General features: G+C 39.2%; 1 protein-coding gene across 1 annotated transcript; it reads left to right on the forward strand.

Moving 5' to 3' along the window:
* Positions 1–11,904: 11,904 nt before the first annotated feature.
* On the forward strand, positions 11,905–15,958 carry LOC145501521 (uncharacterized). The gene is made up of 2 exons (XM_081480980.1): positions 11,905–12,037; positions 14,084–15,958. Exons 1-2 carry the CDS (start codon positions 11,905–11,907, stop codon positions 15,955–15,957), a joined length of 2,007 nt encoding a protein of 668 aa, XP_081337106.1. The 3' UTR covers position 15,958.
* The last annotated feature ends 1,736 nt before the right edge of the window (positions 15,959–17,694 follow it).

The raw sequence follows: 17,694 nt of genomic DNA on the forward strand, positions 1-17,694 counted from the left end.
GAGCATAGCTTATCCATTGACCAATGGGTGACTGCATTTAGTGTGTTTGTAGCTGTTTATCCTAATGTAATAAGTTCTCCAATGAAGTATTGTGAGGTGGTCAGGGACATTGCAGCAAAACAAGGTAACTGGCGTTATTATGACGAGCAGTTCCGATTTCTTTGCCAGTCTAAACCTGAGCAATACCCATGGGATAATGTGGCTTGGGAATTATGGCACCAGGCCATGTATAGCTCCCTCACCACCTCACGCCCAAACTCAACCTATGATTTTCAAGCAAGGCGGCCCAACCAGCGTCACTTTCAGTCCTTTCCCAAAGGGGTGTGTTGGAGATTTCATTCCAGTCAGTTCTGCAGGGGTTGCAATTTCAAACACTCCCACTTCAAATGTGCGGCAGTCCATCCCACAAGCCAATGCAACACTAACAGACCAAACAATAATCAAAGCAACACAGCCTCTAGCATGCCCTCTGGGAGTGACAGTCAGGGATGAGCATCGGTTGTTGAGCCATGGGCCAATGCTGGTAAGACCTGACCGTCTCACATTTTATCTCAAGGGTTATAACAACGTAACTTCAGACTATCTTATCCCAGGCTTTATTCACGGTTTCTCAATACAATATTTTGGTTCTCCCCTTGCAATCTGATCGCCAAATCTGAAGAGCGCCATGGACAATCCTATTAGCGTGAATGATAACTTGTCAAAAGAGCTTGCAGTGGGCAGAATTGTAGGTCCGTATGATACGCCTCCCTTTGAAACTTTCAGGGTATCGCCCCTAGGCATCGTTCCCAAAAAGTTGCCAGGAGAATTCAGGTTAATTCATCATTTGTCTTACCCCGAGGGTTATCTGTTAATGGTGGTATTCCTAAAGAGTTAGCCACCGTAAGATATGCCACTATCGATGATGCTGTTAGGCTCATTGAAGCAAGAGGACAGGGCTGTTTTCTGGCTAAGACAGACATTAAATCCGCTTTTCGTATCATTCCCGTAGCCCCTTGAGATGGAATGGCAAGGGAAATTCTACTTTGACAAATGTCTTCCCATGGGGTGCTCGTCATCGTGCAATATATTTGAATCATTCAGCACTGCGTTAGAATGGATCGCTAAAGATAGATTGCGTGCGTAGTAGGTCATCCATATTTTAGATGACTTCTTATTTATTGGGCATTCAGAGGTAAAATGTCAGGTAAATCTCGATAATTTTGTTTGCGTTTGCTGTCTATAGGCGTTCCGATAGCTGATGAGAAAACTATGGGCCCCACCAATGCTCTGCAATTCACAGGGATCACCTTAGATACAGCATTGATGGAGGCTCATCTTCTAGAGGACAAGCTTGCCAAATGCCGTACCCAGTTGGCGGATTTTTGCTCCCGTAAAAGCGTCATGCTGAAAGAGATTTTGCCTGCTGTACTGTCTTAGAGTTCTTTCTGATTGTCCTGGTGCTTGAGATTTGGGGACTGCTTATGCGTGACAAATGTATTGTTTTCTTTTCGGATAATCAGGCAGTTGTTGATATAATCAATAAGCAAACTTCTAAAGATCGTTCAGTTATGGTTTTGCTTAGGCACTTTGTTCTCTGCACTCTTAAATATAATATTTTGTTTCACACTAAGCACATCGCTGGTCGTGTTAACCACGAGAGCGATGGTTTATCGCGCTTACAGGGAGAGAAATTCAGATCACTAGCGGCTTATGCAGACAAACAACCGACGCCGGTTCCGCCAGGTTTACTACCCAACAACTGGCGTATCACTTGAACCACCTTCTGCACTCAGCCATTACCAAGGGTTTGTGTAAGACTTACCGAAGAGCTTGGTCGACACGTCGATTTTTCATCTGAATTTTGCAAGTCGCGTGCCTCACTCCTTCTGGTCTCGGTGAACAATTTAGCATTGTTTATATCATATCTCTCAGCGAAGAAGTTTGCCTCCTCGACAGTCTCGACATATGTCTCCGGTTATGTTACGTTCACAAGTTAGCTAATCTTCCCAATCCCACTAAACAGTTTTTAGTGCAGAATTCTAGTGGCTCACAGTAAGCTATGCTCTTCACCAGATGTTCGACTTCCAATAACACGTAGCGTGTTGCAATGATTAGTGCTCACATTAGATCATACCGACTCATCAGCATATCAAATCTGTTGTACCAGACCATGTTTTTGGTGGCCCTCTATGGCTTTTTTCAAGTAGGCAAACTCATGGCCAAGGGTGCGATTTTGAAACCTTTAGTACAAATGCAAGACCTTCATTTCCAATTTAAAGACAATTGTGTGACCGCTGCGACAATTGCACTCATGTCCAATACTGTCGAGTGGATTCCATCGGAAAAGAGAACTTTCTATTCGTTTTCGATCAGAAAATTACATGTCATTAGCTATTAGCTGGATATAAAGCCTGTCAGATCGATCGATTCGATTGATTTGTTGAATGGACACGACCGCAAAACGTGGATGTTGACGATCGGAAAATCGCATCTCATTAGTAACAAAAGACCTGGCGGTCCAATGTTGTCGATTCGTTCACAGGCTATTATAAGGAAAGCGCTGTGAAAGAGGAGATAAACACATGAATATTCCTCGTTCTAAAAACACCAGAGGTAGTATAAACAAAACATTGCATAGTCATTTACGCCGCCATCAGAAAAGCACGGTGAAAGAGTACATAAACACATGGATATTCCTTGTTCTAAAAACACTGGTGAAAGAGGACATAGACACATGAATATTCCTTGTTCTAAAAACACCAAAGGTAGTATAAACGAAACATTGCATAGTCATTTACGTTGCTATAAGAAAAGCATCGTGAAAGAGTACATAAACACATGAATATTCCTCGTTCTAAAAACACCAAAGGTAGTATAAACAAAACATTGGATAGTCATTTATGTCGTTATAAGAAAAACACGGTGAAAGAGTACATAAACACATAAATATTCCTTGTTCTAAAAACACCGGTGAAAGAGGACTTAGATGCATGAATATTCCTCGTTCTAAAAACACCAAAGGTAGTATAAACAAAACATTGCATAGTCGTTTATGTCGCTATAAGAAAAGCATGGTGAAAGAGTACATAAACACATGAATATTCCTCATTCTAAAAACACCGGTGAAAGAGGACTTAAATACATGAATATTCCTCGTTCTAAAAACACCAAAGGTAGTATAAATGAAACATTGCATAGTCATTTACGTTGCTATAAGAAAAGCACAGTGAAAGAGTACATAAACACATGAATATTCCTCATTCTAAAAACACCGGTGAAAGAGGACTTAAATACATGAATATTCCTCATTCTAAAAACACCAAAGGTAGTATAAACGAAACATTGCATGGTCATTTAAGCATGGTGAAAGAGGACATAAACAGATGCGTTTTGCATGGTCATTTACGCCGCTAACATATCCGTAGTATGTCGCAAAAATACTCTTATCGATGAATCAATGATTGACAATCGACAAAACGCCACTATAACAAGAGCACAGTGGAAAAGGACATAAAGATATGAATATTCCTCGTTCTAGAAACACCAAAGGTAGTATAAAGCCAAACATAACAAGTTTTCTATCGCAGTGACCCTACCGTGAACCAACCAAGACAACGTATGACAATCGGAATAAATTTCTGGTACGTTTTGAATTTTTTGTCTACATCAGCATGAAAAATTTTGCTAATAGAAAGCACGCACAACACTCTTCATGAACGTGAACAATGACTTTGTATTTTGTCACAGTGCAAGCGCGCGCTTATGGCGAAGCTGCATACATTCCTGGCACACACAGGAAAGATCGCAGTCTGTGGTGCATGATTGAGACGCATTTTAAGATATCAGTATACCACAATTGACCACCTCACGTTAATATGTTTTGTGGTGGGGCTTTAAAAATAAACCCCAATAAAGTGTACATTCTCCGAAAGCTAAATAAACGAAGAATTTGATTACGTTTTTTCTTTTTTTGAAAAGATAAAAGTAGTCTAAATTTTGCGCAGCGAAGCGATATTTACCCTTTCCTTTTTTCAAATTCGTTTATAGCCACTATTATCGCCGCAATGTGTTTAACATCACAAATGATTCGTTACACATTGCCTTTCAAAAGGGTGTCTCTGATTTCTCAAAGATCGCTTCGTTTTCTTTTTATACAACCCTAAAGTTTGATGTTCGAAAGCTTGTGATATCCTTTAACAAACAGCCATAAGTTTTTAACGAGGTCGAAATTCAAAAGTCTGAGACACCCTTTTGTAGGGCAGCTATTTGGGAACATCTACTTGACAGTATTGGACAACCTTCATGACTGTACAATGCAACAATGCATAAATCTCAATTACTCAGGAGAGAAAGTGAAATAGCTATTATCTTAAAAACTTCCTTTTTATTGGTCAATAATACTTATCTAAGACAAGCCTATTTGATGAAACCTTTATAACCTGTCTGCCATATCAACCAGTGTATAACAGAAATCTGGTTACTTCAGGTATGTTATGGCCACAGGTGAAACATACAAAACTTGCTGCAAACAGAAACTTTTTCAATCTGCATCAACAGCAGAGTTTCTTATTTTTTGGAACTGAAAGATTAATAACAATAAAAACTACAGTAACCTGGGTATCTGGTGGCAATACTGCATTTTTTGGGATGATTTAACTTTGGACAAAATTGTGTTTTTGTTGTGCAGCTCTAAAAATTCCATTGTCTTTTACCAAAAAATATACACACCTTTCCCACAGAATATTATTTTGGTTTGAATTCCCCTTATCCTTTCCTTTAACAATTTGGTTTCTAAGTCCCCTCACCCAGTTGGAATACCATTTACCTGCCACGGTGTGGGTATGGATATTTTCAACAGCTGCACTTATTCACCCAAACAAGATTCATTGGCAATTTCAAATTAGGTGGGTACATGTGTGTGTTGCAAAACTTTAAGTAAAGTATGGTCTGGGGTTTTGGGGTTAAAACCAAAACTCTTTTAAGGAAATCAGTTTGACAACTTTGCAAGCACAACCCATTGTCCTTTCACTACACACATTACAAAATGTGCAGGTTGTAACATTGAACACTGTACATATTTCAAAATTGTAAAGTGTTTTCATTGTGGCAATGTAAAATAAATAGCATGAGAAACAAAAATCTCCATCGATTCTTGTGTTTTGTTATTGGGGCATGTTTAGAAAGCCATGAAAAAACTTCACATGTTTCGGTGTTGACTTCCTGTAGAGAAAAAAGAACACGTGATGTTAATATTTTTAAGCATTAGAGAGATTATTCACCTCATAAATCTTTGCCAGTTATAAATTTTTGTTTGATGTTTACAACCCTTACTTTCAAGAAAGAAATCTTAAGTGCTGAGAATTTTCTTCTATATTTCTTTAATAGAGTGGTTAATTTTTACATTTATGTAGCTTTAATAACATAATGTATTGTGTTGTTCCAGAAAATATCCATACTCCTCCCATGGAAGGTCTTTTTGGTATGAATCTTCCAACACCACTGAAAATTCCATTTAAGCACCATACCTTCTTTTAAAAAATGGGGCTTTTGATACCCCCCCTTTGAGGGGGAGGGAGGGGTTCTTTCTGGCATTAAATTATTAATATCCTTGTTTTGGGTGTAAGGGGAGCTAAATTTTTAAACTACTTTTACCTCTAATTCACTGCTTGTATAAGGGTTGCAATTTGCCTTGCACCAGGTGTCAACATGATTCCGGAAATGGAACTTATCACAAACCATTGTCATTTCTTTCACTCTTTTAGCCACTTGTGTTAATTCACATCTCACTGGATTTTGGACAAACTTTTTGAGGTGACATGCATCATCATAGCATAAAACTCCTGTAAAAAAGTATGCAACATTAAATTTGTGACCATGTGCTTTAAATTCCTCAAAAGCCGTTGAGCTTGGTTCTGTTACAGAAAGGAATAATTTTGTTCATAGTATTTTGAACCAATCAGTGTCCAATGTGCGTGACTTTATTGGGTACAGCACTTGGTTAAGCCAGAGGCTAAGCCCAAATCAACAATAGTTTATTGGAATTGTAATGCGCAAAATTAAAATGCTTCTTATGAAGGAAAGCGGTTATTGCTGATAATACATATGTATTACAGAGAACAATTGGAAGTTGATAATTCAAGGCTGTGCTCTAAGAAAAATTACAAGGAGCCCAAAGGTTCCAAACTATGAGATCCAGGGCACCCAGCATAAAGCTTATATGAAAGAAAGTAGGTTATCTGGTCGCCCAAAGACAAAAGTTAGTCGCCTGAGGCACCTGGGCACCCTTATAGTACAGCCCTGGATCTCATAAATGATCAATGATAAATGGAAAAATAAATTTCCTTAGCTGCGTGGCACTTGTAAAAGGACTAAGTTTAAAAAAAGCTACACTAAATGAGTAGTAAGTGCCCTTGAAACAGTTGGCAGTTTCATATGTTTCACGCTTAGCCCTTCATCAGTGAAAAGTCAAGATTTCAATTAAAAACACTGCCCTGCGCTATGGAACCAAATTTCATTTGAAAGGGGCACCTGCGAGAAGGGTGACAACAACCTAAAGATATAAAAAATGTGATTTCCTTAAGTGCAGCTGTCTGGTGTGTAGTTTGAAAATTAATTGCATTTCATGGTGATTGCATCGTTTATTTCCACTGCGGAGCATGATCCCTCGGAAGTTTGAACTGTTTCAATAGCAGTTACTACTAATTCTGTGAGAACTTTTTTAACTTTGCGGTTTTCTCATATCCTAGTTTATTCTATCAATTACGTACCAATATCTTTCATAACAAAGTTGTTTAGAAGGTTGTGAACATGTGCATAAAGTTGTGCTTTCCCTTCAGATCCAAACAATTCCTTCGTATCAACAACAATGCCACAGGGTTTGGCAAAAGCAAGAATTCCTGCAGCAAAAAGTCACAGAATTAATGTTAATCAAGACTGTAATAACTTTACTAGAAGAATACATTTATTTCAAAATATATTTATTGAAATGAGAAGTTGAATGTATTAAAAACTAGTATTAAAAATTAAGCTCAACCACATGCATATATAAAATTTCTGTTAATGCCTGTATGGATGATACAGGCATGTTAAATTCAGTGAAACAGACATTATAATTAATTCTTGTTAAAAAAACCCCTTTCTATAAATATGCTAGTGTACAGTTGACATTTATGTTATGAATATTTATATACCTGCGGTTCTGTGGTTTTTACTATGGTGTTTCCCTTTCTCAGTGCCACAGTCCATGTTCTGCTTATTGCCTTTCTCATCTGCTACAACATTATCCTCATTTGAAGTAACACCAAAGCCAGAGCTACAAAGAAAATGAATTATTTTTGGTATTTCATCCAGTTCACAACTGAAACAATAGCACTGGCATACTTCCTTTAACATCCAGTGAACTCTATCTGCACCCCTAACATGTTATGGGTTAGTTGTGCAAATGATTGGCCTTTTGCTTAATGCCCGTGGGTTATGCAAACACCCCAGCAGGGCTTATTACCTATGAACTGGAATAATTAGTGCAAAAGGTTCTTAAACTAGTCACTTGAAACAAGACAAGCACATAATAATTTCAAAGAAAAAAAATTCAATGATACTTGAGTCCCAAATTTATTGACAACAAAAAAAGGTTTTCTTACTTCTGCATAGAATATACAGGACTTTGATCATTTGGAGTACTTCCATCTTTCTTCTCCGTAAAGGTTAATTCAACTCGCTTTTGACCGAATTCATTGTGTGGCAGTTCTCGTTGCATATATTCCCCCTTCATTTTAATTTCCTCTTGTACTTTCTTTGGCAAATTGGTTTCTTTCACCCAACTTTTTCTGCCGTCTGCCCACAGCACCTAAAAAAAAACAACCATTAATTACTATACAAGAACAATATGTAGGATTTTCCAAAGATTAAACAACACAAGTGGGGTTACAATACATTCAGTTTAACATTTGTTAATTTACATATCACATACGTTGCAGGAAATATGTTGATTATAATTTCCCAACACCCAAGTGTCTAGTATGAAGTTATTGATTTGTATCTTTCCAGTATGGTCTGATAATGTAGGTATATATATATATATATATATATATATATATATATATATATATATATATATATATATATATATATATATATATATATATATATATATATATATATATGTCTGGATTTATGAAAACCGTGCTAATTTCAACACAACCACCCTGACACTTTTCCAAGAAAATACACAGGCTTTTTCACTCGATCAACCACAGGCACTCTGTCAACACACAGCCTACTCACCCACCTTGCTTGTGTCTGGCTGGCTGGCTGCCAGCCCCTAAGACTGCAGGGCATTGCCGGCCAAGGCTGCCCTGCAAAGAAAATGAGCAGTTTTAACTGAGGAATGTGCCTCTCTCTGTGACCCACCCCACCCCCCTGGGGTTAGCTCCTGGCAGCCCCGCTTGGTATCAGCGGGTAGCCAGGTCCCAGGGCTATCTTCCCCCACCCTCCTTGACGGAAGCCCCCCTGGCTTTTCAAGCACCGCAAAGGCCTCCCTGCCGGCTATCGCCGGCAGGCAGGCGCGAAAGTTTTGCCCCAAATTTGACACGGTTTTCATAAATTCAGACATATATATATAAAAAGTTAAGATGCTTCGAGCCAACAGGGATGCCACGTGCCAGAAGGATCCAAAAGGATTCGTAGTCCAAACCTCGAGTAATGAAATTTGTAGGCAATTGTGGAAAACAAGGACGGACAACTTCGAGCGAAAAAAATATATATATACAGTAAAAAATCTAAGAAATCTAAAAAAAGTTTAAAAATTTAATAAAAATAAACGTTTCGGTCAAAGACCTTCATCAGTTGCAGTGCAAGTGAATAATAAATTACAATAACCTTAAATAAGTTTACAGTATAAAAAATGACATCATATTACAAAGATGATTACATAACAGGGCGTGGTAACACATGAAAACGAAAAAATTAACCAATGATGAGCAATCGGTGATTACTAAGCGAGATACTATGACAATGCGGTACAAAACTCAAATGACACAAACCAAATAAGAATAAATAATCGAATATAATACAAATAAGATTAATATCAAAAAAGTAACGCGATTCGTCGAGTCAGCCGAAAGTGTGAAGGGACCCACGTGTAAAATATTCAATGTTCAAAAAAGGCGGTCCCAAAATCCCCAAACAAAGCCCTTGAAACTATGCCGCGGCAAGGCACAACAGGCGCCCTAAACAGGGCCCTTAAACAACAATAATGTAATAAATTCCCCGATGGGGGCCCCTGAGAAAACCTAGCGCTAACAAAGCTAACAAGATCCAAGGTCAGGGCCTTTGAACACCTGAACTAAGATAACCGCCAAATTTGCAAGTTATTTTTGCGCTAATTGTAGTTTATTCTTTTTTGCGAGTGGAATTCCTGACGTTTGTTCAAGCCAAAAGGTGCCAGAGAGAACAACTGTGCACTCCAATATGCCTCTTTAGTGATTAAAAGCTTTTCGATGTTACTTGTATTGTTTGCATTTATCTGCACTTGATCAATACACTGGAAAGAAAAGTCGTTTAAGTCGTGCGGTGTTCTGTTGAAATGCACCGCTACCTCACAAGTCTTTTTCTTGGTCAGCATAGCAGACTTGTGGTTGCGAAATCTAACTCTAAAATCTGTTGTTGTAGAGCCAATGTATTGTAAGTTACATTTCTTACACGAAGCCAAATAAATGACATTTTTTGAATCACAGGAAAGTTTCAATCGTATCTTATAGCTCTTGCCTGTTTGAAAACTTTGGAAAGAATTTGATTCAACAAGGTAGTTGCGACAGAGATCACATCTTGTTCTTTTGCATTTAAAGCAACCCTTAACCTCAACAACCTCTTCAACCTTAGTGTTAGAGCCATAACGAGATGGCGCTAACAACTCCTTAGGGTTTTTAGATCTTCGAAAAGAGGCTATGATGGAATTTGGCGGAAAAAATTCTTTTAATTTGGGGTTGGATTCCAAAATACCTAGGTGTTTTCTGATGATGCGACCAACATCAGGTAAATTTGGATTAAATGTTGTTACAAATGGAAACAATTTCTTCTCAGCTTTGGCACGAGTTCTAAGTAAGTCAGTTCTAGATGTAGTTAAGGCTTTAGAAAATTGATCTTCCACTAGTTTTGTGGGATAACCCTGATTGACTAGATAACCCTTGTATTCAGTTGTTCTCTCGGCAAGAAATACTTGTTCAGAGCAGTTTCTCTGTAACCTAGTTGCTATGCCATAAGGGATAGCCTTGAAAACGTGTTTGGGGTGAGCACTTGATGGTGGAAGATACAAGTGGCTATCAGTTGGCTTTGAATAAACGTCTGTCTGGATGAAACCCCCGATGAGATGTAAAGTTAAATCTAGCACGTGAAGCTCGCGTTCAGAAAAAACTAATTCAAATTTAATGGTAGGATAAAGGGAATTTATAAAGTCAGTAAACTCATGCAGTGCAGGAAGGCCTTGTTGCCAGAGATCAAAAACATCGTCACGGTATCGCCACCATAAAGTCGGCTTTATGGGGCCAGAAAATTTAGCTTGATAATCTATTTCCCCCATGGCAAGATCCGCGTAACTACAGGCATTCTTTGGGCCCATGGCTGTGCCATGAATTTGTAGGAAAAAGTTTTCCTTAAAAACCGAGTGATTGCTCTTCAAACAAATTTCTACTGCTTCTAAAATGCAATTAGTGGATGGAAGCTGGTTTTCTCTGGCATTCAGTGCCTTCTTTACTGCAGTAAGACCGAGTTGATTATCTATGTTAGGGAACATTGACACAACATCCCAAGAAACTAAAAGGGTGCCTTCGGGAAAAGGGCCACTCCTGTTAAGATCCTCAATTCTATTAAGTAAATCGGTTGTATCTCTGATGAAAGATGGCAACTTACAAGCCAACGGTTGCAAGTAAAATTCACTGAAGGCTGAAAGATTTTCTATGGCCGTACCACAACACGATGTGATAAGCCTGAGTGGATTCCCTGCTTTGTGGGTTTTAATATTACCGAAGGCGACCCCTGGTTTGGCTTTTTTGTTAATTATCCAATTAGCTAATTGGTCTGAAATTTCACCTTTTCTGACCCATTTGTTGCACCAACTTTCAACTGCAGCCAAATGCCTATATGTAGGATCTTCCTGTAAGGATTTATAATGGAGCTGGTTATGAAGCTGGCCAAACATTTTATCCTCGTATTCCCCTTTATCAATTAAGACGAAACGAGAACCCTTATCTTGTATCCGAATTACTACATCAGAATTTCTAAATTGCTTTAACGCAACCCGTTCCCCTTTGGTTAAATTATCTCTAGCTGATTTAATGTTGCGAGGGTTTATCAAATCACACCTAACACTAGATAGAAAAAGTTCAAGTTCTGGATACCTTGATGGCGGTGGCTTCCATTTCTTTTCCTTTGGGACTTGAGGAAGGTGACTAGGTGGTTCTTGGCTATCCTCAGGATTGCTTTCAATGAAAAATACTGCTGTCCGCAAGCGGGCTTCAAAAGCTTCCAAATCATCATATACACGCTGCCAATCAACATCTTTTGGCATGGGGCAGAGAGATGGTCCTTTCTTGAGTAGATTGGTTTGGTCTTGATTGATGGACTGGCTTGAAAGGTTGATGGGATCCAACTGATCTAATTCGCTAGCAGTCGTTCTAACAGGCCTCCTGCGCTTTCGACGAAAAAGTTTTCGTTTCCTCAGTAGCCTGTGTAGCCCGTGGAAACGACGGTTTTGTGTGGCGGTTATAGTGGGTAGATCTATGGTGTTACTGGATGAAAGTAATTCCTGATCTAACGGAATTGTTTTTAACAACTTTCTTTGCTCGCGTTCTTTCAAAATGCGAAGTAGGTTGAAGTTTTCCGTTTTCAGGCCATTCCAGATATAGTTCGCAGAGCCAGAATTAATGGATGAGAAGATTTGTTCCCTACAGGATTGGAGCTTTCGTTGTAGACAATCGACTTTGTTCCGCGAGGCTTGTAAGACAGCAACGCAAAGTTCCCTTGACGTTCGTTGGAGTGAAAGCTTACAAAGCTTCACGAGGTCAACATCATCGACGTTGAGTGCCAAATTAAAATTATATATATATAAAACGGTTATAAAATGCCTCAAGCCAACAAAGAATGCCACTGCGTCAGGAGGATCAATGAAGATTCACAGTCCAAGCCTCACCGCAAAAATGAATTTAAAAATGTTTGATAAAGCAAGGATGGACAACTTCTCATGGTAAAAAAAGTTAAAAAGTTAAAAATTTAATAGAAAAACGTTTCGGTCTTAGACCTTCATCAGTTACAAGAGAAAAAGGACGAAAACTAAGTTTATATACGGTTACAGTATGGGAGATTACGTAACGAAATGAAAAATACAATATTGTGCTATTAATACATCGTGATTAATACAATACAGGAAGACAATGCAAAACCAGAAATACAATGCTGTACTATAAATTGCGTCATACAGGGTGATAATTAATAGACCAAACGAAAAGAATACAATACTGTGCATAAATTACATTATAGAGCGTGATAATTACAGAACTAGGTTAAATTCAACCTAAAAAATAAAAGAGTTAAAATAGATAAAACGGACTCTTGCAATGCGGTAAATATAACAGGAAAAATAGTTTGCAAAGATAAGCAGTTGAAAAGAAAGAAACCTACGTTTACGCTGGACAGGGTAAATAACAAAATCCCAAATCGAGGCCTTTGGAGCATTAAAGGGTTGACAGACAACAAAATCCCTGGAGGGGCCCTTAAACAACAAGCTGTAATAAGATCCCAGGCAGGGCCTTTGAGCATACCTAACACCCAAAAAGCTGACAAAATCCAAGGAAGGGCCTTTGAACTGCCTTATGGCGCGAACGCAGATTTACACAAGAGAAAGTTAATTATAACAAATTCTGTTTTTGGAGTCAAATTCTTTTCTTTTATTTAAGCCATGGGGAGCCAAAGAGAACAGTTGAGCACTCCAATAAGCCTCTTTCGTAATTAAAAACCTATCGATCTCGTCTGAGTCATTAGGGGCCTGCACCTGATCAATGCATTGGAATTCAAAATCATCCAAGGAGTGTGGAATTTTATTGAAATGTACTGCTACCTCACAAGTGGTTTTGTTTGTGAGCATAGCAGACTTGTGGTTACGAAACCTAACCCGAAAATCGGTGGTAGTTGATCCTATGTACTGTAAACGACATTTCTTGCAGGAAACTAAATAGATCATGTTTTTAGAATCACAAGAAAGCCTTGAATGAATGGTGTATTTTCTGCCCGTTTTAAAACTTAGAAATGATTTAGATTCAACAAAGAAATTTCGACAGAGATCGCATCTATTTCTTTCACATTTAAAGCAGCCATTGTTTAGCTGAATTGTTTGTCCCTCATTGGCGGTTTTAAAATGAGATGGTGCTAATAATTCTTTCAGGTTTTTTGTTCTACGAAAAGATGGTATGATAGAGCCTTGAGGGAAAAGTTCTTTCAATTTGGGGTTGGATTGCAAAATCAACAAATAACCAGGATAAAATGTTCAGGCAGAATAATATGGTTTTCCAAACGGTGACTTCCAGTAGAAGGATCAAAAGATACCATGCTTCAATGTGAATTTTAGTTAAGTGTAAGATGAGGCGTCATGAAGCAAACTTCTGACTGTTCGGGCTTTTAATGTGACGTTTCGGCCTTCGGCCTTCTTCAGATTGGAACAATATTTACAAGTTAAAAAATAAAACGTTAAAAATCCTAGTAAGTTTACAGATTTGCATGTATATATATAAGATCAGAAAAATGTAAATATAATTACATAATGCTTTACAACCTGAAATAATAGATTACATAACAAGCTAATGTCAACTTACAAGAACGCGCCGGGTGATAAGATTACAACAATGTATCTGCAAGCGCCTTAATTACTAAGTGTAAAATAGTCAGTCTAATTCTGTATTGTAACAAGCTAATGGCAACTTACAAGAACGTGCAGGTGATGAGATTACAACAATGTATCTGCGAGCGCCCTAATTACTAAGTGTATAAGTGGATAATAGTCAGTCTAATTATGTATTGTGTATATATATAACTAACTGCAGACAGTACTGAAAAGGAGAAGTTGAAAACTCAGATGAAAAGGAGAGTTTCCATTCAGATGGGGATTCCGACGACAACATAGTAAGCGATACTGGCACTCTTGATCGAGAGGCAGACCTCGACGAAGGGGGCTCCTTTGCTTCAGGTGATGACTCCAACTGGGAGGTACCTGTTGAGGCACAGACCTGGCGAAGCTACTACTTGAACCGAGAATCATCCACAAATGTCAGGGAGCACTATGTGGCAAACTTCCACAAATTCTTGCTGCACGTAGGAGGATCACTGTCTCAGGAACAAATACTAATACATGTGAGACAAGTGCACAAGATCTTAGAGCACCTTGACCCAGGAGGAAGTGATCTGGCATGCCTCGAACGAAATCAGTCACTGGACGTCTGGGACAATTTTGCAAGCCCCATGATGCAATCAAAGGCTCTCACTGGAAACACCATGAAGCTGTACATAAGAAGCCTTGAGATGTTTCTGAAGTTCATCTGGAGTAATCTCTTCATAAAAGTCCCTCTTCCCAGTGAGCAGAAATTCAAAATTGTGAAACTTCTAGAGCGCCTTCCCAATTACCGTTCTACAATACATCGCAGAACCGCATCGCAGTCAACTACAAGGAAGGTTGAAGAAACTTTCAGCCGCATGACCACTGACGACCTTCAGAACTTGGAGAACACAGAGCTCACCAAATTGGCAATTAAGTTAATTGGAGTGTCTACAGAGGGACACGTGGTGGACATGAATGAGTTTGCTCTAGTCCGCGACTATCTCATGGTGACCATGCTGATTGAAAACGGATCACAGCCTGGTCCACTGGAAACTGCCAAACTAAGCCATTTCAAACGTGCAATGTATGTTGAAGCTGAGGAGAAATACACTCTCTTGGTAGATGAACACAAGACAACTTGTCACCAGGGCCCAGCAGAGCTGACGATGGACAAGAGAATTTACTCCTACGTTAAGATCTATGCCTATTATATAAGGCCGGCGTTTGTAGAATCAGCAGCAGATGCCTTATTCATCAACACCAGAGGCCAACACTTCCAAAAGGGTACAATCGGAAAACATGTCCCCGAATTCTTCAAAAAGGCCGGAATAAGATGTGACATCAGGGTTACTCCAACAAGAGTGCGTAAATTCTACGAGACAGCCTCAAACCAAAGCCTCAACACCAGAGACCAGCAGCTTGTTGCAGATCACTTGAAGCATCAAATTAAAACAGCTAGGCAAAATTACGTTGACAAGGTCGATGCGGTGAAGGCCAGCAGAGCCCACAGGGTTTTAAAGAGTCTTGTCCACCCACAATCTCCTGTAACCATCACAAAGCCAGCCTCCACTGAGGAAAAAACCCAGGAGCAGACACAGCCAGACGAAGAAGACCAAAACGTTCAACAAGAAGAAAGTACAGAAGATGAAGAGGATCTCCAGGTTGCTGGCTTAACGACCGAAGAGAAGGTAGTTGTTATGTCCATTTTCAACGACACCATAAGTATGGGAAGGATCCTCACCATGGCAGAAGTAGGACACAAGATGAAATCAGAGAAGGCCTTGCAAAAGTTCGTAGTTGATACTGGCAAAGTAAAGAAGATTGCAGATTTTGTGCGGTACAACACACAGACTGTGAAACAGACAGCTCTCACAAATCTACCAGATGAGACTGAGGAGCAGACCTCCCTAACTGTTTCAAGTGGGCGTCGGGAGTGGAATTGCAATGACGTGGAAGTCATCAACAGTTTCTTTGCGTCCTATTCCAACATGCCAAGCAAGAAAGAAGTCATCACGCTTTTTGAGAAAGATGTACATACTTCAAAGAGAAGGTTCACAAAGGTGCTACGAAAAGGTGAAGAACTTCTTCAGGAAGAAGGCCACAAAGTAGTGCCCTGAAGACCACTAAGGGTAGAAAATGGGCAAACGTTGAAAAGTCCATCTTTTTAATAATGCACATGTAAGGCCTCTTATTGTGTTTGTTCTTTGTTCTGTTGAATGTGCTTGGATCCGAGGGCGGTTCCTGACTAAGGTCAGGTGAATTGCTCAATGACAGTGAAAGGTTTTGTTTTGTGTCGTATTGTGTTGTGTTGCACGGTTTGCACTGAATACCTTGAGGGTCGTAAAATTTCAGGTTGACCGTTGCAGTGCAGTGTGTCATAGTGTCCGTCGTGTTGAGGCCACAAACCAAAATGACAAAGGGGTCTTCCCTGCTCTTGTTGATGTCTTGCAGTTGCGTTTCTAAAAAACAAGAAAAACGCCAAAAAGAAGTTCAAATTAATTTTATAATTCAGCAAAGCTGAACTCCTGCAAATATAAATTGTAAATAGAATTGTACCATACCAAAATCTAAATTAATTCTTATTTATTGTACATAGAATTGTATATAGAATTGTAAATATTTTAATTGCATATAGAATTGTATATATTGTAAATATTTCCTGGCGACAATGAGTCGGGCTGGTGACTCAATGATACCCTCCAGGGACTGAGCAGTTTGTCAGGGATCAAACGCAAGCTGGGGTAGCCAACCCCCGGGGAGTGCCCCACAAACATGCTCAGTCTCTGGGTAGTACTCTTGCCATTTGATACGGCAAGGGGGGGGGGACTGGGAAACCATCATTACATTTTTTTCCTCTCACAGTAGTCCTACCTTGTTGTGGTTGAGAGGCTTGTGTGCCTTCATGAACCTAAGACCTGTACAGGTCTGAAGGGCAGAGGCCAGACTAAATGGGCTTCAACATCTTTGTGCACATCTGTTATGACTGCTGTCATGTTTCTTGTATCCTCTTCGTCCCACTGTGTTCAAGGTAGATGGCATATCTTTATGGCCTATTTTTTGAAGTTTGAAGGCAAATATCTTAAGTAATTTAACAATTACAAGAATTCAAAAGGTGATTTTCAAGTTGTTTTATTAAAAGCAAAACTCTTTACATTGTCTGTGGTCAAGGTAGGTGGCCTATCTAACAAATGTTTCCATAGTCAATGCAAAGCCACTGAAGGGATGATTAGCCCCTCCAGCTTTCAGCCAGAGCTCCGTCTGCTAACCTTAGCCGCAAGGCCAGGCTATCCAGGGTGCATCACGAGGAGGTGGAGTTGGCTTTGGGTGTGAGAGGTGATTAGACAGACCAGGGCTTACAAACTGCCCAGAAAGCCTAACGGACTTCCTGTCCGCAAGTTGTGCATCAACACCCTGTTGTACCCCAAAAATAATTAAAAACTTAGACTGTAAAGACACTAGATGTTCCCGTGGGGCACTCCTCGGAGATTGGCTACTCCAACTCGTGTTTGATCCCTGACGGGAGACATGAAGCACTGAGCCTAAGTCTAAAGCAACAATGACGTATTTACATGGCTGTTTTTACAGAGGTTAAAATATATACAATTTTTTGTACAGTGACATTTACAATAAATAAGTCTTAAGTTAATATCTTCCATTTTACAATTCTAGTTACAAAGGTATTTACAAAAATTCAACTTTGTTGAATTGAAACTATTTACAATAATGTGATTTTTTTTGGTCTATGTATTTTGTTTTTTGGCTATTTTTCTTACATACACTAATATGAATGTCTATTTACAAAATTTATTTACAAAGAGAATGTATGGGCGTATGATGTACGTATGATGTGTATG

The sequence above is a fragment of the Orbicella franksi genome, chromosome 10 (assembly GCF_964199315.1).
Source record: "Orbicella franksi chromosome 10, jaOrbFran1.1, whole genome shotgun sequence".
Lineage (NCBI taxonomy): Eukaryota > Metazoa > Cnidaria > Anthozoa > Scleractinia > Merulinidae > Orbicella > Orbicella franksi.

What these genes read in the sequence shown, in the direction of transcription:
- LOC145501521 (XM_081480980.1), top strand. Translation starts at nt 11,905, where the DNA reads ATGAGAAGATTTGTTCCCTACAGGATTGGAGCTTTCGTTGTAGACAAT. An exon ending in AGCTTACAAAGCTTCACGAG is followed by an intron (nt 12,038 to 14,083) that starts GTCAACATCATC and finishes AGTACTGAAAAG; the next exon opens with GAGAAGTTGAAAACTCAGAT.